This window comes from Rhynchophorus ferrugineus, unplaced genomic scaffold (assembly GCF_030347505.1).
Source record: "Rhynchophorus ferrugineus isolate W39M unplaced genomic scaffold, kcgeb_rfMv2 rfM3, whole genome shotgun sequence".
In the NCBI taxonomy this organism is placed as follows: domain Eukaryota; kingdom Metazoa; phylum Arthropoda; class Insecta; order Coleoptera; family Curculionidae; genus Rhynchophorus; species Rhynchophorus ferrugineus.
In genome coordinates this window covers 68,159,925-68,186,050 of record NW_027472582.1, presented here as the reverse complement: position 1 = coordinate 68,186,050, position 26,126 = coordinate 68,159,925, and the positions used below count along the sequence as shown (strand labels likewise).

Here is a 26,126-nt window from a genome sequence, read left to right as displayed (position 1 = left end):
ATGAATAGACTATATAGGTCAGGTATTCCTTATATTTCCAACATCATTATTAAAACCCAACCAGCAAATGATAAGAATCTATATTTAAATTTTAGCACTACAAACTATTACAAATCATGATAGGCGTATAGGATCAAATCGTTGATAACAGTAGATAACTAAGAGAAAAAAAAATAAAAATTCAAATGCCCGATAATCCGTTCCAAAGTCAATGCGTATGGCACAAAATCGATCCGAAGAGTTATGTAGATATATGGTAATACAGTATTACATATTCTGCTGTGCAGATATATCATATGCTAACAAACACATTTCGGCATCAACGGCGATTAAATTTGAACCGAAGCTGCGGAGTACAAGCCACCGGCGAAATAAATTTCTCAAATACATTCCTTTGACGAGAAAATTGCCGACCATTAACGACGTAATAAACGACCTAGCAAAATCAGGTGGTCACAATTTGGCGCTTAACGTAAACCTATCATATCATCTCTCGCCCCCCGACCGCCCCCGCCCCCTTCGATAATTTCGGGGGACCGCAACACGAGCGTGGCTCCTATTGATTTTGCGGTAGGGCTAAATGGCCTTTTGTACCGGCAAGGTTGCGCCTCACTGACACATTAGCCCAGCCATTGACTTTGCCGCGGCTCGAGTTTTGGCGAGCCGTACAACGTTCCCCGGTTAAAATTTCAGACTTATCCTGCGGGATGAAGCGCGTCCGTAGATTAGGTGACTGAAAATAGACGAACGTTACGCGGCGAGTTTCGCTTCGGGATAATGTATTCTTTTATATCGCGGCCCCGATCGAAAGTTCTATTGTTTGGCGAAACAAACAGGGGAAAATTGTGTTATTATGTCATGAGTAGGTCATCAAATTGTTGAACAGAAGATACGTTGACCTAATTATTTAAAAATTAATATGGGAATATATATTTCATCTTCAACATCTTTCAACTACTCTATTGACCTTGAAATAATTAAGACAGATCTAGTCGTATAAACCATTCTGAAAAGAGAGAATTTGTAACTAATCATTTACCACCCATCCTAGTCTGTGATTGTTTTTCAAGTATATTTTTATAGCTCTATTTTCAAGTTATATCTCACGATCGTCATCTGATCAAAGAGGTACTTTTTTAAAATGATATCCGAGAGGAATTAGAATGCACAAACTTGCCTTTTAGATATTACTTTCTTTTATTGTTGCTGCGGCCGAAGTCTACTAAACTCTTTTAGAAACTTATGTGATTGTTACGTCATAGCGTAATCATTGGTTTTAGGTTCAACGATTTAAAAGTACTGTTTTTAATATCAATGACAAGGAACATTATGGAGGAACCACAGTTCGAACAGGACTTATTCGTCGAAAACATATCTCAAACACTAAAACAAAATTGAATGAGCGGATCAGTTGGTGAAGTAACTGTTCCTATAGGTTTACAGAAGGCTGAAAAATGACTACCACAAGAATATAAGGAACGACTCTGTCCAACCGTTTTAACATCGTGTTTTAATTTTTTGTTCTGGCCTAAAACCAAGCGGTGGAATATGTGACAAGTTGGATCGGGTTATGTGGGACTGCCTCTGAGCTTCCTAATACACTAAACCGAAACCCCCTCACAGTTGACCGCTGCTACTGCATTAAATTTGGATATATGGCACACCCTAACCAGGCAGTCGTTATTGGGCACGGGGACCCGGCGAAAAAATAGATCGTGAAACTAAGTATAGATTCGCAAATTTGAGTTAAAGCACGACTGGGTGCTGTCGTATGGAGCCAAAGTCGTGACTGCAGACGTTTCTCGTTTAAAGTTTTGAGCTCCCAGCATGCCGAATTTGATTATTTGTAACAAACCATGGAGCGTCTCAGATTCTCCTGATGAGCTTAGTTTGGAAAATTTAAAGCTGTTTCATCTTGTTGGGTATAACAAACTTGAAATAGACATTAGATCCGTGGAAGAGTACGAACCGAATTAACAACTCGTAAAATAGGCATTTGAGGGAGAGGGGAAGTCTGCTAGAAGGGCAAATCAAAAAAGATTAGCAGGTTTGTTATCCCCGAACCTTTCTGGATTGCTTTCTAGATTTGAGAATGCCAACCAAACCGTCAGTCGAATTGGAGACCTAGGTATGTGACGTTTTTGCAACTTCCAGAATTTGAACCACTTGACCGCATGATCAAGCTGATACTGTAAACGTTCTTGAATGTTAACCTCGAGCCTGGCGGCCGAGAGGAAATCAGTGTCGTCAGCGTCAAATGCGACGTCAATGTGCTCTTTTCTCGGTATATCTGAAACGAAGAGGTTAAATAAGGCTAGGGCAAGCGGTGAAGCTTGAGGTACGCCAGCGTCGATTGGGTTCCATTGCTTGTCCGGTGAAAACAAAGTTTACTGAGCCATAAGTGTAAAATTTCATGATGTCTCTTGACATCAACCGAACATTTTGAACGACAATTGCAAAAAGTCCATCAATAGCGGGCAGCAAAGTCAAAGTTCCTTTTCGTGGCAACTGATCTTATTGCAGCTATAGTGAAAAGTGAACAAATCACCTATAGCACTAGAGCTATAGTACCATCTGGATTATTAAATACTGATAAAAATTTCTTTCATTCATTCATTTCACCAGACATGCTAATTTAAAATTACTAAATTAGTGATGAGTCGATTACTCAACTATATAAACCTATAAAAAATCTACTGACAAATTTAAGGGGCATGTTTTAAATCTTACAAATTGAAGCCCACCACCATTTGATATATGGTCAGCAAATTAGCAAATCCAAGTATACAAATAATGTAAAATAGAATAGATCAAATTCGTCTAGTTGTCAAATATCCGCAAATTTATTCAAAATATTAGTGATAATAAGAGGTTATAAATCGGGAAACGTTATTTTAGCGCATTAATATTCATCATTACTTTTATTGAAGATACTGAAGCTTCGGCCAGGAATATGGTAATAGAGATCACTTCTTACCGCTAAATAGCGTTAAAGGTAAGTATGGATTCTATTAAAAATACGTTGCTGGGGATTACGTTTCTATCGGAAATAAATTTAAGCGTATTTCAGTAGTATTGAATATTTGTAACGAATAAAAACTAAAAGGAAAACAATATAATATTATATTCACAAAAAGATCGACGAAAGTCGACAAACCAAGATCACTTTGAAGTTAGTTCTATTCGAGTTATATGATAAATTTGTGAAATTGAAGAAAATACATATATCTTTACATATATAATTATTTCAGAGATGACTGTAAATCTGCAGGGTATCCATAGAAAATTTAGAGATATGGAACTCTTTTAGGGATGAAAATCATTCCCTTCATACATTGTTAAAAAACATAAGATTTAAATAGCTATAAAAATTACAATATTTAAAATAACATAATAAAATAAAAAAAGATTTGATATTCAAACTTGTGTATAGTATATTTGACAACGGAACATTATTCCACCCTTGACAAGACGCTGATAAAACGAATTTAAAGACAACAAACGTGCTAAATAGAATTGGTTAACACTGAATAACTAAATAATGATAAATGTAAAACTGTTGTTTTATCTCGAGAAATATCAAAATAATAGTATGGACTTAGATTAGGTTAATTAACGGTTGATTATACTCATACTTCATCTTTTGAACACAAGTCTTCAAGCTGATAATTAACTGATGATAATAAACGATGATGAAAGATAACTGCATTAATATTGAAGAATATTAAATAATCATAGGATAGAGAATATCAAGATGACTAACGTAAAATTATTTTTAAGATGGTATTAGTTTAGTAACAAAGTCCCAAAGACATTTTTATCCACACCATCACATGTATAGAATTTTTGTGGACTAAAGGATTTGCTTAACATAAACTTGGAATCAAGGCTGATTAGATTCTGATTTTAATATCACAAATCATATGGTAAATATTCTATAGTATATAAACTACAAACATGTCAATCCAAGATACCTTATGGCTTCACTGTTTAATGATAATGACACTTTGCAATATATTCTCAACAAAAGAGTCTATTATATTACAAGAATGACTTAATATTAAGATGACATGGCACAAATTTCATTACAAGAAACATCTATTTTACATTCAACCCTATAGTAATCTAAAATATACATAAATTAGTTAATACATATACGTCGTATTGAATTAATTATCAATAGTTTGATTTAACGTCAGTACTGAATATATCACTGCCAAATATTGTATATTTTATTCCTGTAATCTCATATATAAAAATGAATCGCAAAATATGTTCCTAAGCGCATAACTCAACAACGCCTGGACCAATTTGGCCAAATCTTTTTTTAAAATGTTCGTTGAAGTTCAGGGATGGTTTTTACGGCGAGAAAAATTAGAATTATTGCTGGAAAAACTCTAAAAATAGCCCTTTTTGTTTGAATTTGTTTCGTGTATCAGTTGACAATTCATCTGTCATCTGTCAAAAGTCATCTGTAACAGACAACTTTTTTTTTTTAAATTTGATATGACCTGAACTCAAATCCTTTTAATCCGTACGAATTGTTTTATTTATTTAAAATTTTTTATTTGTATAAAATTTAATTCAAATTTTAAATAAATAAAACAATTCGTACGGCTTAAAAGGATTTGAGTTCAAGTCATATCAAATTTAAAAAAAAAAGTTGTCTGTTACAGATGACTTTTGACAGATGACAGATGAATTGTCAAGTGATACACGAAACAAATTCGTATATCGTGTTTTGTGCAGAGTGTTTAGTTAGTTAGTGTTTGTTTAGTTCGTGATTAGTGAAAAAATAATTTATATTTGATATGCCTCCTATAAGACGAAGCAATTTAGGTAGAAGAACCAGAAATGCTATAAACCAAGCTAATTACCGATCTAATCGTACTGCACAAGAACGTGACGACGGAAATGAACGTGAAAGAATTCGGATATCACAAACGCGTGAAGCGCGAGCGCGACATTCAACTAATAATCGCGCAAGTTTGAATCCAGCTGCTTTCAGTTACGATGTGTCAATTGACTACAGTAACTACCAATGTGTTGTTATTGGTTCTATGAACTTGGTTTGCTCACACTGTAAGGCATTAAAATACAAAAACGAAGCCAATGGATTGTGTTGCGCAAATGGTAAAGTGAAATTGATACAATTGGATCCACCACCAGAACCATTGTACTCATTGGTTTCAGGAACAGGAACAGATTCTATACACTTTTTGACACATATTCAACAATATAACAATTGCTTTCAAATGACTTCATTTGGGGCAACAAATGCAGTTCGGGAAAATTTTATGCCAACTTTCAAGGTATGTATTATAGCAGTTACTCATAATTATTTTAGCGAACAAAATTTTCTGTCACCAAAGTTAAGATGTGTTACTAATCTTCAATTTCTTAATAATTACGAAATATATCACTTAGTCATCATATTATATGGTGATTCAGTTTCAGTGACACTTTTATTATATTTTATATTTGATAGATATTAGTTAAAACTAAATATATACTTTTTAAGATCAAATATTATTTAAGTTTGATCATTGACAATCCATTAATTTATACCACACCATAATATTTTTTTATTTACAGATACAAGGGCAAATATATCACAGAGCAGGTTCACTGTTACCAGTGTCAGATAGCGACAACAAATTCCTGCAAATTTATTTTATGGGCAATTCACCACAAGAAATTGATCTGCGTTGTGCACATAACAATTTAGTAAAAAGGTCTATTGTAGAACAATTACAAACTTTATTTCATCAACACAATCAATTGATTATATTGTTTAAAACTGCCCTGGATCTGATGCCATCCGATAATCACAAAATTGTAATCAGAGCTGATAAAACACCTGCAGGTCAACATACAAGACGTTTTAATGCACCAACTATTGATGAAGTTGCTATCGTTGTAGTTGGAGAAAACTTGGAATCCCGTGATATTGTTTTACATCGTCGGAATTTTCAATTACAACCTATAAAGGAAACACACCGCTCATATGATGCACTGCAATATCCCATTATATTTTGGCAAGGTGAAGATGGCTACGATTTATCAATAAAAATGATAAATCCCATTACAGGTAACTAAAATATTAGTTTAGCTATGGCGATAATATCTCAGTCACTATATTATGTATTTTAATTTTATATTTGAATGTTATTAAAACAAAATCTGTTTACAGGTTCTGAAACCAACAAAAAAGTCAGTTCAATGAACTATTATTCATACCGCCTAATGATTCGGGAAAATGCAGATAATCACATATTGAAATGTCGGCGATTATATCACAAATATGTTGATGACATGTATGTTAAAATTGAAACGGAGAGATTAACATTCATCAGGTTGAATCAAACCAAACTCCGATCTGAAGAGTATATTCACCTTCGAGATGCGATTAATACTGATGGAAATGCACAGAATGTCGGTCGGATGACTATTCTTCCAGCAACATACATCGGAAGCCCTCGGCATATGCACGAATATGCTCAAGATGCCATGTCGTATGTTCGTCATTATGGTACAGCAGATTTGTTCATCACATTTACATGCAATCCGCAATGGATAGAAATTAAGCAGGAGTTATTACCTGGGAAATCATCCATTGATCGTCATGATATTACAGCCAGAGTCTTTAGACAAAAGTTGAAATCTTTAATGAATTTCATCGTAAAACATAATGTGTTTGGTGAGACACGCTGCTGGATGTATTCTGTGGAGTGGCAGAAACGAGGATTGCCACATGCACATATTTTGATTTGGTTGGTTGAAAAGATAAGGCCAAATGAAGTTGATGCAGTGATATCAGCTGAAATCCCTAATGTACAAGTAGATCCTGGATTGCATGAGGTAGTTATCAAAAACATGATACATGGTCCCTGTGGAACTCTTAATCAAAATTCACCGTGTATGATGGATGGTAAATGTTCAAAACGATATCCACGGACATTAATATCGGAAACAATTACTGGTAATGACGGTTATCCATTGTATCGTCGCAGATCGACAGCAGACAATGGAAAATCAACAATTGTCAAATTAAATTAACAAGATATTGAAATAGATAATCGTTGGATTGTTCCATATTCACCCATTTTATCAAAGACATTCAAAGCACACATCAACGTTGAATCTTGCCATTCAGTGAAATCGATTAAATACATTTGCAAATATGTAACCAAAGGGAGTGATATGGCTGTGATTGGAATTGGTGCAGGGAATTCTAATGATGAAGTTACCCAATACCAAATGGGCCGCTATGTCAGTAGTAATGAAGCAGTTTGGCGAATATTTTCTTTTCCTATTCACCCGAGAGACACCCTTCTGTTGTTCACTTAGCTGTGCATTTAGAAAATGGACAAAGAGTGTATTTTACAGCACAGAACGCAGTACAAAGAGCTGCTCAGCCACCATCTACTACATTAACCAGTTTTTTTGAGACATGCCAAAACGATGATTTCGCACAAACATTGCTATATTCTGAAATGCCAAAATATTATACCTGGAATCAATCCTCAAGGAGATTTATACGACGGAAACAAGGAAAACCAGTTCCAGGATATACAGATGTATATTCCACCGATGCGATTGGCCGGATTTATTCAGTACATCCAAGCAATGATGAATGTTTTTATTTACGACTGCTATTAGTCAATGTACGTGGCCCAACATCATTCCAACAGTTACGAACTGTTGATGGTGAATTGTGTGGATCCTACAGAGAAGCCTGTCAACGTTTGCAATTGCTTGAAAATGACGCTCATTGGGATCAAACTCTCAATGATGCTGTAATATCATCACACACTCATCAAATACGAACATTGTTTTCTATAATCATATCTACATGCTTCCCATCAAACCCAATTGATTTGTGGATGAAGTACAAAGATTATATGTGTGATGATATTTTGTATCAAATACGGAATAGAATGGGAAATCCAAATATACAAATCAGTGAAGAAATTTACAATGAAGCATTGATTTCAATTGAGGACATGTGCTTGATAATGTCAAACAAACTATTAATTCAATTAGGCCTGACCGCGCCCAATCGTCCAATGCATGACGCTTTTATCCAAGAGTTGCATCGAGAAAGACTGTATGATCTCAACGCTTTGAAAGAATAAATTCAAACAAATCTTCCACTGTTAAATGAACAACAGAAGTATGTATTTGAAACTCTTATGAAAGTAACAAATGATGAAACTGGAGGGATTTATTTCTTAGATGCACCTGGTGGTACAGGAAAAACTTTTTTTATTTCATTAATATTAGCAACAATTCGCTCACAAAATAAAATTGCACTTGCACTCGCTTCGTCGGGAATCGCAGCAACTTTGCTTGAAGGTGGTCGAACAGCCCATTCAGCACTAAAATTGCCATTAAATATGCAAAGCAATGAAACTCCAACCTGCAACGTTTCGAAGAACTCTGCAATGGCAAAGGTTTTGCAGCAATGTAAATTGATTGTTTGGGATGAATGCACGATGGCACATAAAAAATCTTTGGAGGCTTTAGACAGAACCTTAAAAGATCTACGTAGCAATAATAACCGATTTGGTGGTGCAATGATTTTATTAGCAGGAGATTTTCGTCAAACATTGCCAGTGATTCCACGATCAACGCCAGCTGATGAACTCAATGCATGTCTAAAGTCCTCCAATTTGTGGAAACATGTTAAAGTACTTCATTTAAGCAAGAATATGCGTGTCGAGTTGCAAAATGACCAATCTGGAAACATATTCTCTAAACAACTCATTGACATTGGTAATGGCAAATTTCCTATAGACATGTTGACGGCTTGCTTTTGCTATGACTATAAACAAGTCCCAGGGGCAATCATTAAGTGTTTGTGGTATTAATCTAGAAAACCCATGTTTCTCACATGGTCAATTGTATGTTGCCTGTTCCCGTGTTGGAAAACCATCAGATTTGTTTATCTATGCGCCAGGTAATCAAACAAAAAACATCGTATACCACAAAGCAATATAATGATAATAATAATAATAATTATGATTCACATGATTAACAATAAAGCGATTACTTACTTTTCAATCCTTATATATGTTTTATTTAATTATTTTTTATTCACAACGCCCTATCACCAGGGTGATGGTTCTGTTCAGGAGAATTTTTTAAAATACGTAGGCACAAAAACTGCCACATTACAAATCTTTTTGACAGGACGAAGTCTGTCGGGTCAGCTAGTAGTAATATATATTTAATATATGCCAAAACACGTAATAATTTATTAATTTATAGTCAGTCTGAATGGATTTTATTAAGCAAGTTTAATGTGCATATTGGCAGTGTATAATTATTAAATTTCAGTATTCATTTCGTTGATAAATGGCATTCAGGTAAATGTATGTTAAATATAACATATACATTTGATTAATAATAACAAACGTAAAAACAATTACAATCTTGCTAGTGGCAGTTTCCAAACTCATTTATTATTCAGTTATTTGATACGCTTGGTTAGGTCAAAAGGACAACTTTGTTAATCCCTATATAGTAATCTCTGTTTTCTTTGGAGATTATTTTCCATATATAGAAATAAGGCTTCAGCTAATGCTTTTGAATGCATTAGGATTAAAATTGCATGTATTTATATTAACTAATTATATTGTAGCGAAGTTTGAAAAGCTTTTCAAAGAGTGGGGATTATGTATAAAGCTATTAATAAGCAATAGATGTTTGAAAGTATATTTTTCAAAATGATATTTTTAATGGGTTAAACTTTAGGTTTCATTATTTTTTATCAGAAAGTTATAACAGAAATTATGTTATTATCCCATTAAACTGAATATATCTAATTTAACATAATATATATACCTTCAACTAGAAGTATTATATTTGTAAATCAATTTGTAATCTAATTAAGTGACATAATACTATATTCATGACATAACGTGTGGACTTCGTTCTTGAATAAGTCGTTTTAGCCTTGTTTGAGCAGCTTCGTTTTGGTAAACTGAGCACTTGGCCCATTACACTAAGGAATGTAAGGCTTCTTGGCAAAATTTAGTCGTAGGAAGAGAGACTCATGAGAAAAAAATATATTAACTCTGGATACAATAACAATGTACCAAAATGTATTATATTATTTCTATATTATAAGTCATCAAAGAATCCATTAAAGAATTAAAATAAAGAAGAATAATAAGAAGAAGAATAAAGGGTTGGTCTACCTATATATGGTGTATATGTTACACAGAGCTGTCTATATAATTAAGACTTGAATAATTCAACTCCGAAGTTTCCAGTTTATTTTTTGTAAATTTAAAAAGACACATCAGTCCTTCTTTAAGAGGATGGATAAAAGTTAAGATTTTGCCGTAAAACATGAACTAATGTGATTAATTTGAATGATTGATTAATATGAACCTATTTGTACGCAGGAAATTAAAAAATTAAACCAAACCTATCCTAATATTTATTTTATTTTTATATATTTTTGAAACATCAACATACCTCGTGAAATGATGACTCCTATAAATATTGGCTGTTTTTTTCTTGTACTTGAAAATTATCTTCATTCTGTACATCTAGACGCCCTACAACCTTTCATATAAACACAGAACAGGCTAATGAGGTTTCAATTTAACCATAGAAATACAGGAACAAAGTAAGAATAGTGAAAAAGTTTAAATATTAGGCACGTGTTTCAATGCATTCAAATCATTTTCATTCAACTTCGCAAAAAATGGTAAAACCCCATGAAACAGGTATTCGGTCAAGGGGAAAGTAATGCTTTCACTGAGGCAGATAAGATTACACACACAGGAATAATAGCAATAAAACATACGATAAGTTAACAGAGCAGCTACAACCTGCAACTGGATGCACTGTAACCCTGAGGGTGCGGATTACCCTATTATACCGAGTTGGTGTGTAAGTGGTTCCATAGCAGGAGGGGAAGGAAGAGACGACCAGCAATGGTGTTTTATGTTAAATTTCCCCATAAGAAAAAAAAAAGAATTTTATTGATAAATTGTAGATCCAATTTCAATTGTCGGAATCTCAATAGATAATCCCGATACCACGGAGCCGTAAAAAAGCCGAACCAAGCGGCAAACTTGTAAAACATTTTCGGAGATTGAATAATGTATCTCGTACGATAACCTGGCAGCTTATAGGCCAAAGAAGGAAGTTTTGGCAACCGCAATCTCTTAATAATTTACTAGATACGCCACCCAGCCTCTCGAAGCCGATCCCTGAAAATGCCGACGGCACCGTAGGAACAGAACGAACTGCACGAAAAGAAAAAATAAATATTGATTTGTGATTAGAGCGTATCTTTTTTGCTCCAAGTGAAATATATAATTTAGGCGGTGTACTTTCGGAACTTTCGGTAATATTTTGATGCCTTATTGTCACTTGTGTGGAATGAAAATAAATCAAAATGTATAGAAGTTGCGATAAAGGAAGAAACGTTCTTATTATTGGAACTAAAATTTCGTTCTAGATATTTTTTAATTTGAAGTTTTATTAAGACATATCGGCACAACGTACTTTATTCAAAGTATTGTCCATCGATAGCCGATGCTTTTTACCATCTTTCAAGCGTTGTGCGGATTCCATCTCGAAAAAACGATGTATCTTTTAAGGCTTTCCAGGAACCGGCCCATTTCTTGGTATCATCTTGAGATCTGAAGGCCTGCTCAGACTGATCACGACTCATATATCGAAACAAGTAGTCATTAGAAGGCACAAGGTCTGGAATATACGGCGGGAGGGTTTCTGTTTCCAAGTAAGTTTTCACCGGTTTGGTAACATGTAGTACAACGTTGGCATACTGAACAAAAACTATGATGTGTATTTGCTCATATTCTCGCCAATTCTCGCACAGCGCTCGACTCAAACGCATCATTTATAGTCGAATTTTGAATCTCCAATAATGATGCCTTCAAGTACTGGTCTTCAACGTTTTTTGGCCTTCTAGAACACATTGGCATACATATAGTTGCCACTGCTTGAAGCCACTGTACCAATTTCACGAAAATATATTTTAAGGCCTTCAATAGTTCACTAAGAATAAGGAAAATATTAATTATATAGCTATTTGTAAACTCATCATAACATAAAAATTTTACTACCAAACTATATCTTTAATTTTCAATTAATAGAGAAATTAAGTCAAAGACATATAAAATTACTTCCATGTTAATATTTTATATGAAGTAATTATTATTTTAACTACTACATTGTTGGTAGTTATAAAATATTCCCCCTTAATATATGCAGTGATATAATCCTTTACTAATTAAAATATACGGTTCATATTTCGCAACTTAATTAAACAAAAAATAATTAACGTTCCTGAATTTATGGTTGAGCATAATATTTTGCCTTCTGACGCTAATGTCCATATTTTTCATTCTCTGTTTATTAAAATATTTTCTTTTTTCTCCCAGTACTTACCCCAATTTTTCTTTCCTGTTGTTCTATTATAAAGTTTCTTAATTTTGCGAAATTTCGTTGTTTTTTGGCACCCTCTGGAAAATATTAGTGGAGGGAAAAAAAAGCTCGACAAGGCGACAACAGAACGGACAGATTTCAAGTGAATAGTTAGGAGAACACTAAAAAAACATCTGCATCAGATTTTTATCGATAAAGCTCAGTCTACGATATAAATGCTATATATATTATTTATAAGTGGCTACTACTTTATATTACTGTGGTGATGATTCAAATTCAACCTCATAGAACCGTAATGTAAGACGAAACAAATTATTATGGATCATAAAAAATAACAGTGAAAGTGAATTCGTTTTATATTTTCATATTTTAGAACACTTAATTTTATAAAGCTGTCCAAAATGAGGACTAACGAATATAGCCAATTATCTAACGAATATAGCCAATTATCAAATAAAGCCAGTAAAAGTAAAAATTACACGCTTTTTATTCCTAAAATATTAGGTGAAAGGTAGAAAGATTGTGCATGTGAGAGTTCATATTTGGAATGTTAGATTGCGAGGTAACAATTAATGCTAGGCAGTAGGAAAGTAGGAAAGAGTCTTCAACGAGATACTTAAATTGCTGGTTTATCAATTCTTCTGACACTAATGTCCATATTTTTTATTCGCTGTTTATTAAATTTTTTTCGCCCCAATTTTTCTTTCCTGTTGTTCTATTAAGAAGTTTCTTAATTTTGCGAAATTTCGTTGTTTCTTGACGCCCTCTGGAAAATGTCAGCGAAGCGGAACAAAAAGCTCGACAAGGCAACAAAAAAACTCCCCCCAAAACGGGCAGATTTCAAGTGAATAGTTAGGAGAACACTAAAAAACATCTGCATCAGTTTTTCACCGATAAAGCTCAGTCGGTTTACGGATAGGGCATGAGGGAGTATGTAAAAACAGATGGCTGATATTAAGTGTCAATATGTTACGCGTGGTTAAATGTTGGAGACTGTGATTTCTTTTTTGTAAATTTTATCCAAACAAGGTAATATACTGGTCCCATTTATAAACTAATATTAGATTTATGATGTAGCCGTTATTATAGTTTATTATAGTACTTTTTTGGTAAAATCAGGGCTTGTTTTCTTCAAAATGTTATTGTGTTAGATGAGTAAGAAAACAAATATGACTTCGACCTTTAACCAAAAAAATATTGCACTTTTTTGCTCTTAATGTATCGTTAAAATTATCTAATATAACAAGAAATATCTTAATCTACCGCCAAGAAAATAGTCACTTTTTATATGGCATCTTGTCTGTTAAGGCTATTTTATTTTACACATTTATTATTTTATTTTACACATTTATTATTTACACATTTTATAAGAAAAATGATTTTGGAAAATCTGATTTTTTTCTTTAAGTTCATCACTTAGTTTACTTAACATGGTTTCATTGAGGCATTTTTGCATGCTTCTTCTTGTAATTTAACCGCGAAATATTGTACCTCTGTATCCAATTATTCAGTCGTCCATATTCAGGCTAATACTTTTCTGCATTTGGGAATAACGGTCTTTTGATAATCTCCACAAGAAATAAGTCATATTTATACCAGGTTTACCGGAAAGTCATTACCGGTTTCTTCTTTCTTTCTTCGTTTCTTTAAGCTTTACTTAAAACATAATTATATAGAAAATAGAAAATTTTAAGTATTTTTTTATATCCATTTTAGGTCATGCCAAAAAAAAAACGTTTTTCTATGGGTTTTCTTTGGGATATTTTCTAACTTTTTTGAAATTGGCGAAGTTCTCTGGAAGCGATTAATGCGAAAAGTTGATATCGGACAGGTCAAGATATGGATAGTTCTGCGGATGCGATTATATATCCCATATAAATGCTTTCAAACCTTCTTTGGCCGGTTTTGCTTTATCGTGCTGTAAAATCACTTTAACGCTTCTTAGGGTTCGTTCTGGAAATTTTTTGATCAATGCATTGTTCAAATTGATCATTTGTTGTTGGCAGCGATGACTACTAATTGCTTCACCAAGTTTCCACAGTCTGTAATACATCACTCCACTCTGCTCCCACCAAACACAGAGCCGATTTCGTCAGATCTTAATTATGATTTTTACACTTTTCAAAATATGCACTTTTTATCACCTGTTACTATTCGATCCAGAAATGATTTCCGATCATAAGTTTCAAGCTCTACTTCCATTTGCCTGTCATTCAATTGATATGGCACCCATATTCCCATCTTTGAATTTTCCCCATTGTTCGCTAATCATTTCCTGGACCACAATTAATGCTTGTGATAATTATTTTTGAGTTTGGGTTGGGTCTTAATCGAGTAACCCTTGCAGTTTCGCATCTTCAAAGCTTTTAAAAACTAAAAAATTTACTGTAATTATATCTTTAGGTAGTTAGGAATAACAGTGATGGAATGAAGCTGAAGTAAGCTATAAAATGTTCTAAATACTTTTAAAATAGTCAATTTAGTAGTTATAACAAGAAAAAGGCAAGGTACAGGGAAAGCATTTTACAATCTCATGAATTCACCATAAATGATTGTAGATGACTGGTATAGATAAAAAAAAATTACAGTGAAAGTGAATTCGTTTTCTTTTCATATTATAGAACACTTCATTTTATAAATCTATCCAAATGAGGATTAATAAATATAATCAATTGTCAATTAAAGCCAATAAATGCAAAAATTATACTTTTTTGATCCCTAAAATATTACTCCGTTAACCAAAAGTGTGGTGGAACTTTGGTGGAAGATATTAAGATTGTTCATGTGAGAATTCATATTTCGAATGTTAGATTAGGAGGAAACAATTAATGCTAGGCAGTAGGAAAGTAGGAAAGAGTATTCAAGGAGATGCTTAAATTGCCGGTAACGGTAATTGCTTACTTAATAAGGGTGATTCGGGAGTTTTGTGTTCCTTGCAATATTCAAAAACCATGAGAGGCCTCCAGTGGTTATTGTTCTGTTAACTTGTTAAATTAATTTTTGTTCTTAAATAATGGAATTGAGAGATTCTTTTGAGAAAAATGATTGTATTAAAAAAAACCTTAGAAACACTGGAATAATATTGGACGTTATTGCGTATACTAAATAATGTACACAGATCACAAAAATTAAGCAAAACTACATATACTAGTCGTCAGAAAAAATTTTAATATATTTAGAATTTAAAAAATTATATTTTCCTTAACTAACAATGAGAAATATGATATTACTTATTGTAACTATTGTATAGGAGACGAACAATACTCTGGAGCATGACCAAAAAAACGCAATCAATTTAACTTTTTTACGTTTTCGTCATGCTGTTTTATACATGCCATTAAAATTTTACGGCTGGCTAATCCGGCTTTGTTGATACTAACGATTCATCCCTTTCAAAAGAGATTAATTGGTTACCAGATACGTTTCAGTAATTATTTTTCAATCTAATTTCTGTTCTAATCAATTGTCGTACAATCAAATATGATTGATGGTATGTAGATATCTATAAACGTTGTACATTTTAAAACCGTTGTTATTTATTTTAATAGGATTTGATAGAAAATCTACTAAATGAAAGGAAACATCTTTCATCTATCATTTGGTTCTGTTTTCTTGTTAAGTAATTCTTGGAAATTGGCATTTACTGGAGTTCTTCTAACTAATTAATTTCATCCCAAATACTTTAATCAATTTTCTTACAAAATTAAATTTTGAAATTATGCATGAAATGTTGCATTGAATGTTACTTACTAGTGCGTTGTATACAATAATTACTGACAATAGAAATGGTTTTAAACAAGCCACATGAAAGAATCCATACATATTGAAAACTGTTTTAAAATGAGAAGATTCAATAGTGATCTAAAGAAATCAATTTACCTTTTTTTTAACGATGTAAAAAAGAAAAGCATTTCTCATAAATACGAAATTCAGATATTTTCACCGCACTGAAAAATTTTTGTTCACACTTCCAAATCAGGAAATCACACTAATTGAAAAGTGAAGCATGTCGGCATACCTCTACCACGAAGTTAGTTAGTACCCGATGTATTTTAATATAGGAGAAGTGGTACTATCCGTGATATATCCTTTTAATTTAATATATCACACATGGGTTGAAAAATCCCGGGTATAATAAAGGAAACGCGTTTTTTTTTGTTCAAGATTGGCTTTCATCAACATAATCTACATCAAGAGCCACATAATCATTGCTGCGAAACTTTAACATTTCTATACCACTTTTGTGGAACAATATATCTTTTGCCTCAAAATAGTCCTCAGTTTAAGCGATAACCTCTTTATTTGAGGTCTGCGAACAGTCAGTAATCACAGGGACTCAAATCTAGCGGCTACTGCGTATGTGTGGGCAATTCAAAGTTCAATTCATGTAGTTTTTCCATATTTTTTATTGACTTGTGACCACTTTGCGTCCGTTTCTTGGCAATTTTGGCCCTTCCATAACCTTTCCAGTCGATTGTTGTGCTTTCGGGAGCTTTGGACGAGGTTTACCAATTGCTGTCCACTCAGATGATGATCGTTTCGATTCCGAAGAGAAACGGTGGATCCATTTTCATCCATAGTCACATATTGACGCAAAAATTATGGTTTGTTACGTTTAAACTTGGTCAAACACTGTTCAGAACCATTAACACGTTTTTATTTTTGGCCAATAGTGAGCAAACGCAACACCATTTTGAACATAACTTAGCCATAGTGTATAAATACTCATGCAATATAAAACCAACACGTTCTTTTTACATCTTTACGAGGTTAGCGAATTTATGCAACTATTCGATCATTCAAAAAGGATTTTGTAGATTTTTTGATGTTTTTTGGTGTTATCACCTCATTTAGACTACACTGCATCATCGATGTCTTCAAACAACGTCTTATTGTTGTGTCTGATGAAGGGAAGTCCTCATAACATTTTTCAAGCCATTGCTTTACTTGAACGGTATCCCATTGAATGGTTTTCCCATCAAGAAAAAGTGTCCAAATTTAAACAGAAGATTGTTTTTGATGTATTGTTTTGAAAATAACAAAAATTGTGACACTTTTAACACATAAACTTAGAAACTTATGAGTAGAATATCATGAAATTTTCATAGCATTCTTTTGAAGGTTAGTTCTAACTGAAACAGAGGTGAATACAATATAACTAGCAATATCTATGTATTAGGCCGAGGATTTTTCAGCCCGTGTGTTAGACCTGACAGTTTAAATATATTTTATTGGATAAATAGACAACTATATTTTATTGAAAAAAATTGCATTTAGAATGAAATAGCCCGAATAGTTAATATGTTGATATGTGTAAACTAGGAAATGAATTATGGTGAACTATTGTCATCTTCATCGTATCAATTTTTTTAAAATGACTTTGTTTTATTTTTCTTCTTTTTATTTCTCTCAGAAAATTGAGACAAGAAGTCTTTTTATTAGGAATTTCTAACTGTCTATTGTATAAATTTTCTTGGTCTGTAAACCGTATGAACGTAGCAATGTAAAAATATAAAATAACGTGCTATATATCTGCATCATTAATATTCTATGGCATATTTTATAGAGCATTTCAAAAGTATTAATTAAAGTTAAAAAATAGAATCATTCTCCTCTTAGTGAAAAATTATTTTCCAAACATCTATGCCATAAAATTATTTTTGAAATAAAACGATCAGATTAGATTAGAATTCAACCGTAATTTTTTATGTAATGTTCCATACTTTTATGTAATAATATGAACGCTAAAATGCACTTACTTTCAAAAAAATTATATGATTAAATAACCCAATTTTTTCATTTCCTGTCCTATAGAAAATATGTTTTTTCCCGTGTGGGGGCGTGTGAATTAAATTACCCACTCAAAATCATACAATCGAAAGAGACGTTAAGGGACTGGAAAACGCGCAACAACTGAATTAGAGAAGTCGACTTGACACTTGTAAAAGTAATTGCTGTCAGACTCAAACAAGGCCATTTCGCGACTGTGTGACGCTGATGTGAGAACAATAGAAAATCCGATGATAGATTTAGACGAGAAAAGGATGGCTTTTCGTTGTGACTTCAGAAAGGGATGTTAGGTTGTCACGTATAATATATTTGTCGTTAGATTTTCTAATAAATATAAAGTAGCTCTTATATATTACGTATTAGAAATATTTTGTATCGAGCTACGTGGAAAATAATATTTGTTTTACCAATTTCAATATATTTGTTATCTTTACACTTACATTTTTATAACGTTGTTAAATAAAATTGATAAAAATCTTAATCTCCTTTAATGTTAATTATATAGTCTCCTTAAAATTCTTAAAATGTTATGAATAGTTCAAGTATAACAAATAGGCGTAAGCTGAATAATTTTACTTTTCTTTATAGCTTTTCCCATCTCTCTGGTAACATGGCAATATCTTGTCAATGGAGCTACATTGATTTGACAGCGATCCTGCTGTTGGATTGACATCGAAGTCGCTGCGATTTTAATTGCAAATATTTTTAACTGGGATACAGCCGCATTTGTATGGGCACTGTGACTAAAATATCTCCAAAATCGAAAAACAATATAATCTTGTTGTTACTGAAATGAAACAGTCCAAGTACGAAGGGGGTGATGAATCAAGATCGCCTTTTTATTAGCTCTGTTAGAGATAAAATTAGACGATACTAAAATTCGACACGGCCAAAATCTCATTGTTTTACACTGCACACGCGCACTTTCGAAATTTGGTTAAATCCGTAGGAGCACCAACGATTGACAAAACAGTCAGGGGGTTGTGGTTGGAATAGATAGGCAATACATATCTCAAAATTGCCGCTCAATATATTTTCCTTGAAGATAATTTGAAGAGTTAACTGTTTCATTAGTGGTTTTGACTTGTAGTTTTTCGATAACCTATTTATGTATATTTTTTATTAACAGCATGCATACGCAAATGCCAATATATATATATATATATATATATATATATATATATATATATATATTTAATAAAGTATTACTAATATTAAAATAATACTAAAGATAATACTACTAGAGTTATACTAAAATAATTACTAATTTTAATTTTATTTTTTTGTATTAATAATAAAAGAAATTTCAAAAACTATTAATTACAAATTATTAAATTCCAGAATATATATATATATATATATATATATATATATATATATATATATATATATATATATATACATATTTAATTTTAATAAAGTATTACTAATATTTACAACATAAGAGTATTACTAAAATAATTACTAATTTTAATTTTTTTTGTATTAATAATAAAAGTAATTTCAAAAACTAACAATAATATGTAATTTTTTATAGAAGCTACTTTTCTGTTTCTGTTTCTTTCGGCGTTTCTTTACTGGATGTTCATTTAAACCTGCCGAAGAACTATTAACTATTGCTATTTAACTACTTGCTATAACTTAACCTATTTTTGAAATCTACCATTAGAGTACAAAAACAAATATACTTATTACTTATTAATTATTTTTTTATTACTAATCAAAACTATCTGCCCATAACCCAGTCATAAACATCGCCATAGAAAAAAAATGCGAGTGTTCCAAACACGTGACTACTCAATCAGTGTTCTGTCAATTGCTCTGACGGATTTAAACGAATTTTGAGGATACGCATGCGCAATGCAAACGAATTAAATTTTGGCTGTGTCGAATTTTAATGTCGTCTGATAAAATGTATGATATTTATGAAAACAATGACTATATTTTTCAATTTATGCACTATTTAGTACAATTATTTTAATGGAAACTCTTAATCCCGATAGTATCCATAGAAAACTGAGATATATATGAGTTGATATAATCAACTGAGCTGATCCGTTCATTATTGTCGAGAAACAAATGATTTAAATCCAATTCTACATGCAAAAATACCGATAATGGATGCTCTACACTAGAATGAGCGTTAAAGCCGTAAAGAAATTAAGTTTGGTATGTACCTTTGGTTATACATTATTGCACTATAACATTGATAATTATATATTATAACATATTTTAACAGATATATTGGACCAGAATGAAGCTATCTTGCCTTAAAAAAATACGTAAACACATAGAGCTACGGATTTTGAACTGTTCATTTTTAACGATTTTAAACTGAACGATTTAACTTGAACTAATTTTTGTTCAAAATGACTCTATTTTTACAGATAATGTTCAATTAAAAGCCAAGTTAATTATAATGGTTTGTTCGTTTTACAATATTTTAAGGAATGTTGGAAACCGCAAATGCGTAAGAACCTCCACTGCCTAAATATTATAACATATATTTTCTACCGCAAAACTTAGACGTTCCTATCAAGTTTCTCTATTTAAACATTCAGTTAACTACATGTAATTAACAAGAAGAAAAATGTTGTACAGCATATGGGACAAATATCCGACATACAGAGAAACTACCCTCCCTAATTAATTTGCATAACTTCACCGATATTAATCCATCTATAAACCAGTCTATAATTCCGGGGGAATTTCTAAAGTTCTCAAATAGTGTTGGAATTAAATCATTGAGCTCTAAATTCCAGAATGATATATTAGTCGAATTAAGAGACTTAATTCCGAAGGCATACTGGATTTAATACCGCAGTTCATAATATGCACTAAAACTTTAGTGCACTAACTAGATATTAACGGTTTGGTTATGTTGAACTTTGCTAAAAGGATTTAGTTTTACACATAGCTTCTTGCTTCGTAACGTGGATAAGCCGCGGTTACTTGACGACATTTTAATTTTCCTCAGGTGTGCTCAACCTCTTATTTATTAATCAGGTTTTCATTAAATTTATCGAGCAAATATTTACACATTTTTCTAACATTAAATTTCACTCATCAAACTGAAGTTATGGCTGCCTTCTATAACTGAAGCATCTGACATTAATGAAGCGGGTAAGTCAGGAATCTTTGTCAATATTTAATATTCTATAATTATTTTTTTTAACTTCTTTCTAATGCAACTCTCTAAGGTGGATGATTTATTGACCCATTTCATTTTTTTAACAAATTATTCAGTACACTTTTGGTATATAACTGAGTTAGTTTTCATATATTATCCTGTTGAACAGGAAAGTCTTTATGGGTCTTCTAACAGATGTCGCTAGGCTTAACTACGAACTGCTATTATTTGACATATTTGTCATTTTATTATATAAATATCAAGCTACACATGATATATTTTGCGAGAGTAACACCATAATTCATTTAACCCATAGCTTCTTGCTTCGTAACGTGGATAAGCCGCGGTTACTTGACGACATTTTAATTTTCCCCAGGTGGGCTCAACCTCTTATTTATTAATCAGGTTTTCCTTAAATTTATCGACCAAATATTTACACATTTTTCTAACATTAAATATTCACTCATCAAACTGAAGTTATGGCTGCCTTGTATAACTGAAGCATCTGATATTAAAGAAGCGGGTAAGTCAGGAATCTTTGTCAATATTTAATATTCTATAATTATTTTTTTTAACTTCTTTGTAATGCAAATGTAATGTGGATGATTTATTGACCCATTTCATTTTTTTAACAAATTATTCAGTACACTTTTGGTATATAACTGAGTTAGTTTTCATATATTATCCTGTTGAACAGGAAAGTCTTTATCGGTCTTCTAACAGATGTCGCTAGGCCTAACTACAAACTACTATTATTTGACATATTTGTCATTTTATTATATAAATATCAAGCTACACATGATATATTTTGCGACAGTAACACCATAATTTATTTAACACATAGCTTCTTGCTTCGTAACGTGGATAAGCCGCGGTTACTTGACGACATTTTAATTTTCCCCAGGTGGGCTCAACCTCTTATTTATTAATCACGTTTTCATTAAATTTATCGACCAAATATTTACACATTTTTCTAACATTAAGTATTCACTCATCAAACTGAAGTTATGGCTGCCTTCTATACTTAATTTTTTTTAAATAATGATCATGTCTATAAATTAATTTTGTTATTTGGATTAAATCCCATAAGGTACATTGGTGACTAAAGTTGAAGCCTCACTGAAAAGCTTCACTTTTCAGTATGTGTTATTTCGCCGAATTATAATATATACTTTTTGAAGGGAAACATTTTTATAACGCAGATAAGCATGGAAAATAAGAAAGTATAATTGGTGTGTAATAATTGGTGATTATTTATGGTTTATTCTAGTGATTGACAATTTACAGTTGACGACAGAGCTACTCAAGGGAGCCCGGAAAAAAAGATACCGTCGAGTATCCGTGTCGAGGTCGGGGTCGGTAGTTTTGTATAGGTAGACGTGGGTGTTTTCTCTTTTAGTGTTGGGAGTTCCATAATTCTGTAAAATCCTTTTGTCTCTTGGGGAATACCACACTATTTACAAAGTCCAATTCAGATTGTTGTTATCGTTATTTGCGCTGATACAGACATACCACATATGAGATTATCGGAAAAATAATTTCTAATGTTTATTTTTTTTTGTAACTAAACAGCAAAATATCTACAACATGACATTCAATTACCTGATTTCCTGTTTTCATGATCACAATAGATCTACTCAATTCCGTTTAGGCTACAGATTTATAGAAATAAGTATAAAACATATTTTTGTTGCATAATTTTTAACGACCGTGTAATTACAAAGCTGTCTCAAGATACGAAACCATAAGGCCACACTGAAATGTGTAATAATGGAGCAACGATATACCTGTAATTTAAACTTGTTTAGTAACGAATGCTCAGGTTCGAGTAAACTATGATGTTAATTGAAAAGAAAAACTACTCGATTATTAGCAACACGCGCGTTCCTTCATGAAACTTAATAATTCCAGTCATGCAATGGGCATTTTTTCCGTTCGAAAGTACGAACGGGCTAGTTTCGTTTCAGGGCAATTGTTTTCAAGTCATTTATCATTTTACTTCTTGCGTTTTAATGTTACTTTTTATTTCTTTAGGAATATTAACGCGAGGCGATATGGGTATTTGATAACTGAAGCATCTGACATTAATGAAGCGGGTAAGTCAGGAATCCTTGTCAATATTTAATATACTATAATTATTTTTTTTACTTCTGTGTAAGGCAACTTTCTAAAGTGGATGATTTATTGACCCATTTCATTTTTTTAACAAATGATTCAGTACACTTTTGGTATATAACTGAGTTAGTTTTCATATATTATCCAGTTGAACAGGAAAGTCTTTATCGGTCTTCTAACAGATGTCGCTAGGCTTAACTACGAACTGCTATTATTTGACATATTTGTGTTTATTATATAAATATCAAGCCACACATGATATATTTTGCGACAGTAACACCATCATAGATTTATACATCTTTGAATATATTAAGTTTCGGTGAAAAAGTTTCAAGGTGCGAAACTGCAAGAGTTATTACATGAAGACCCAACTCAAGCTCACAAATAATTAACAAAAGCGTTAAAGGTAGCCCATTACAAGCAGTGGAGAAAGTCAAATAGGTGGAAAGATCGGTGTAACATCAATTGAATGACAAGCAAATGGAAAATTAAAAAACCATCTGTAAAGTCATGCTTCAAAGGTATGACCTGAATTCTGCATCGAATAGTGACGAGTGATGAGAAGTGGATTTATTTTGAGAACTGTAAATGAAAAAATCATGGTTATTACGTGGCGAAGGCGGCAGATTGACTCCAAGGACAAATCGATTTGATCGCAAGACAATATTCTGTATTTGGTGGGACCAGAGCGTCGAGGTATATTCCGAAATGTTGGAACCTAGTGAAATGGTTAATGGTGTTATATAAAAATTAATAAAATCTTATTTAACCTATATACTGCACGTATTTTATATTCTACAATATACCTGAACCTAATTATCTATTTAACCGGCTTGGTGGTGCAATGATAAAGGCGACAGGACGGTCCTTCTACTGATTTGATAGTCACGGGTTCGAATCCTACTTGGGCATGGTCGTAAATTTATGTTTGTGATTATTTAATATTTGTGATTGTTCCGACAAGGAAAATGATCCCAGTCACGCCAGTAACCAGGCTGGGTAAGACCGGATATCTTCTGGGATGATTCCTACAGTTGGTCACTCGACAGTCGGTAGTTTAGTGTCGAGGGCCGTGATTGGGAGCCCATGTTTAGCTGTAGGTCCCAGTCACTAAATCATCCAGGAGGTTGACGGGACTAAAAATAATACAACATTTAACATTTCTCCTTCATCTATTTAGAATGTTATTTTAACTACTACCAACTGACCAGTTTAAAGTCATTACCAAGCCCAAACAATACAAAAATAATAATATAATTTTGTGTCATGTACAAAAAATTTTATTACGAACAAAACAAATCTAATTTGCGACAAGACACTACATCAGGCCAACAGAGCGGTTAAGGGACAATTTCTGATAACCGACGAAAGGCATTAATTATTACCTAACGCCACTATCTTTTAGTTACAGTAGTATATATCATACTATTTTATTTTTAAATAAAACAACAAGAGCTAGCAAAAAATTAGATGTTAAACAGCTTTAGCGAGATAAGCTTGGCTCTAACTATATATTTCGGGAACTACGACAACAAAAATATAAATAAAAGTAACTGCTGGCGCCAAATGAAAAGTAGTCTCGTAAAAAATCCACAAGAAAAATTATCTATACACGTAGGTTTTTTCAACTCCATACCACGTTACACTTGCCGCATACGGTCGTATATCATGTCACAGAACATAATATATCATATTTCTCTTTTTGTAAATGAATATTGTATTTTGTAACAAAAAAACGTTGTTATATGATTAAATGTGATTAATCAAGTAAATACGGGTATTTATATCGACAATTTTTAAATACACTGAAATTACCTGACCAAAATATCAACACAAGAATTTAGACACTTAATAAATAATATTAATGAACGTAGGTGTTTGGTTTGGCATGGTAAGTACATTTTTATGTTAAAAATTATTTCGATTCGAAAAACTCAGGCCATACATCTTCCGTATTCTGGCTAAAAACGCTCTGATAGTTTAAGAAAAAAGAATTGCAAAAACTATTCATTAATGGATATAAAGTTTATTTTGGACCCTAAAATATCACAGGCTTTCATGGGTAATTTTTTCAGCAGATATTTTTCCAGTCTAAATTAGTTATGCTTTCTAAAATGATATACATCGTAAAGCTCTAGATCTTAGAGTCATGGGATGCCAGAATGGTCATAAAACTGATGATAAAACCAAATAAAAAAGTACCATGTATACTGTACCATATTATTCTGTTGATTGTCTCGTTCGCTGAAAATGATTGCAAAGGTTTATATTCCATGTTCACATCTTTCCGTCAATATAGCTTCTATTCACCCTTCTTCCTCTGTTCTCTAGCTATGTATATTAAAAATTATATGCTTACATAATATCCGTAACACCTATGTCAGTCTTCTTAAGGTTTTAATAATTTAAATGATATACAATAATAATAAATTAAAGCTTACATCAAAAAGTATCCATAATTCAATTGTTCTACCTATTCATCCGATAGATCAATTATAAAATTATTATTTAATTAATATATTGTTACTACTCGTTTCCGTCTAACCTACAATTTGTCTTTATGATAACTTAAATCTAGATATATAACTAGAAGGACCCATCGGCCCTATCTCAGTCTCTGGTGAAATAATGTTTATAAATGTCACTGCTGAATTTT

At 32.3% G+C, this 26,126-nt stretch overlaps 2 protein-coding genes across 5 annotated transcripts in view; one reads left to right on the top strand and one right to left on the bottom strand.

Annotated features, from left to right (window-relative positions):
• Ten-a (Teneurin-a transmembrane protein) overlaps window positions 1–26,126 on the bottom strand; it is a 1,091,387-nt gene that overhangs the window by 943,202 nt on the left and 122,059 nt on the right. The gene's annotated exons all lie outside the window — the stretch shown is intronic.
• On the top strand, window positions 5,126–9,066 carry LOC143192483 (uncharacterized). The gene is made up of 3 exons (XM_076397860.1): window positions 5,126–5,312; window positions 5,596–6,091; window positions 6,194–9,066. The coding sequence occupies exons 1-3, from the start codon at window positions 5,256–5,258 to the stop codon at window positions 7,057–7,059; spliced, it is 1,419 nt and encodes a 472-aa protein (XP_076253975.1). The 5' UTR covers window positions 5,126–5,255; the 3' UTR covers window positions 7,060–9,066.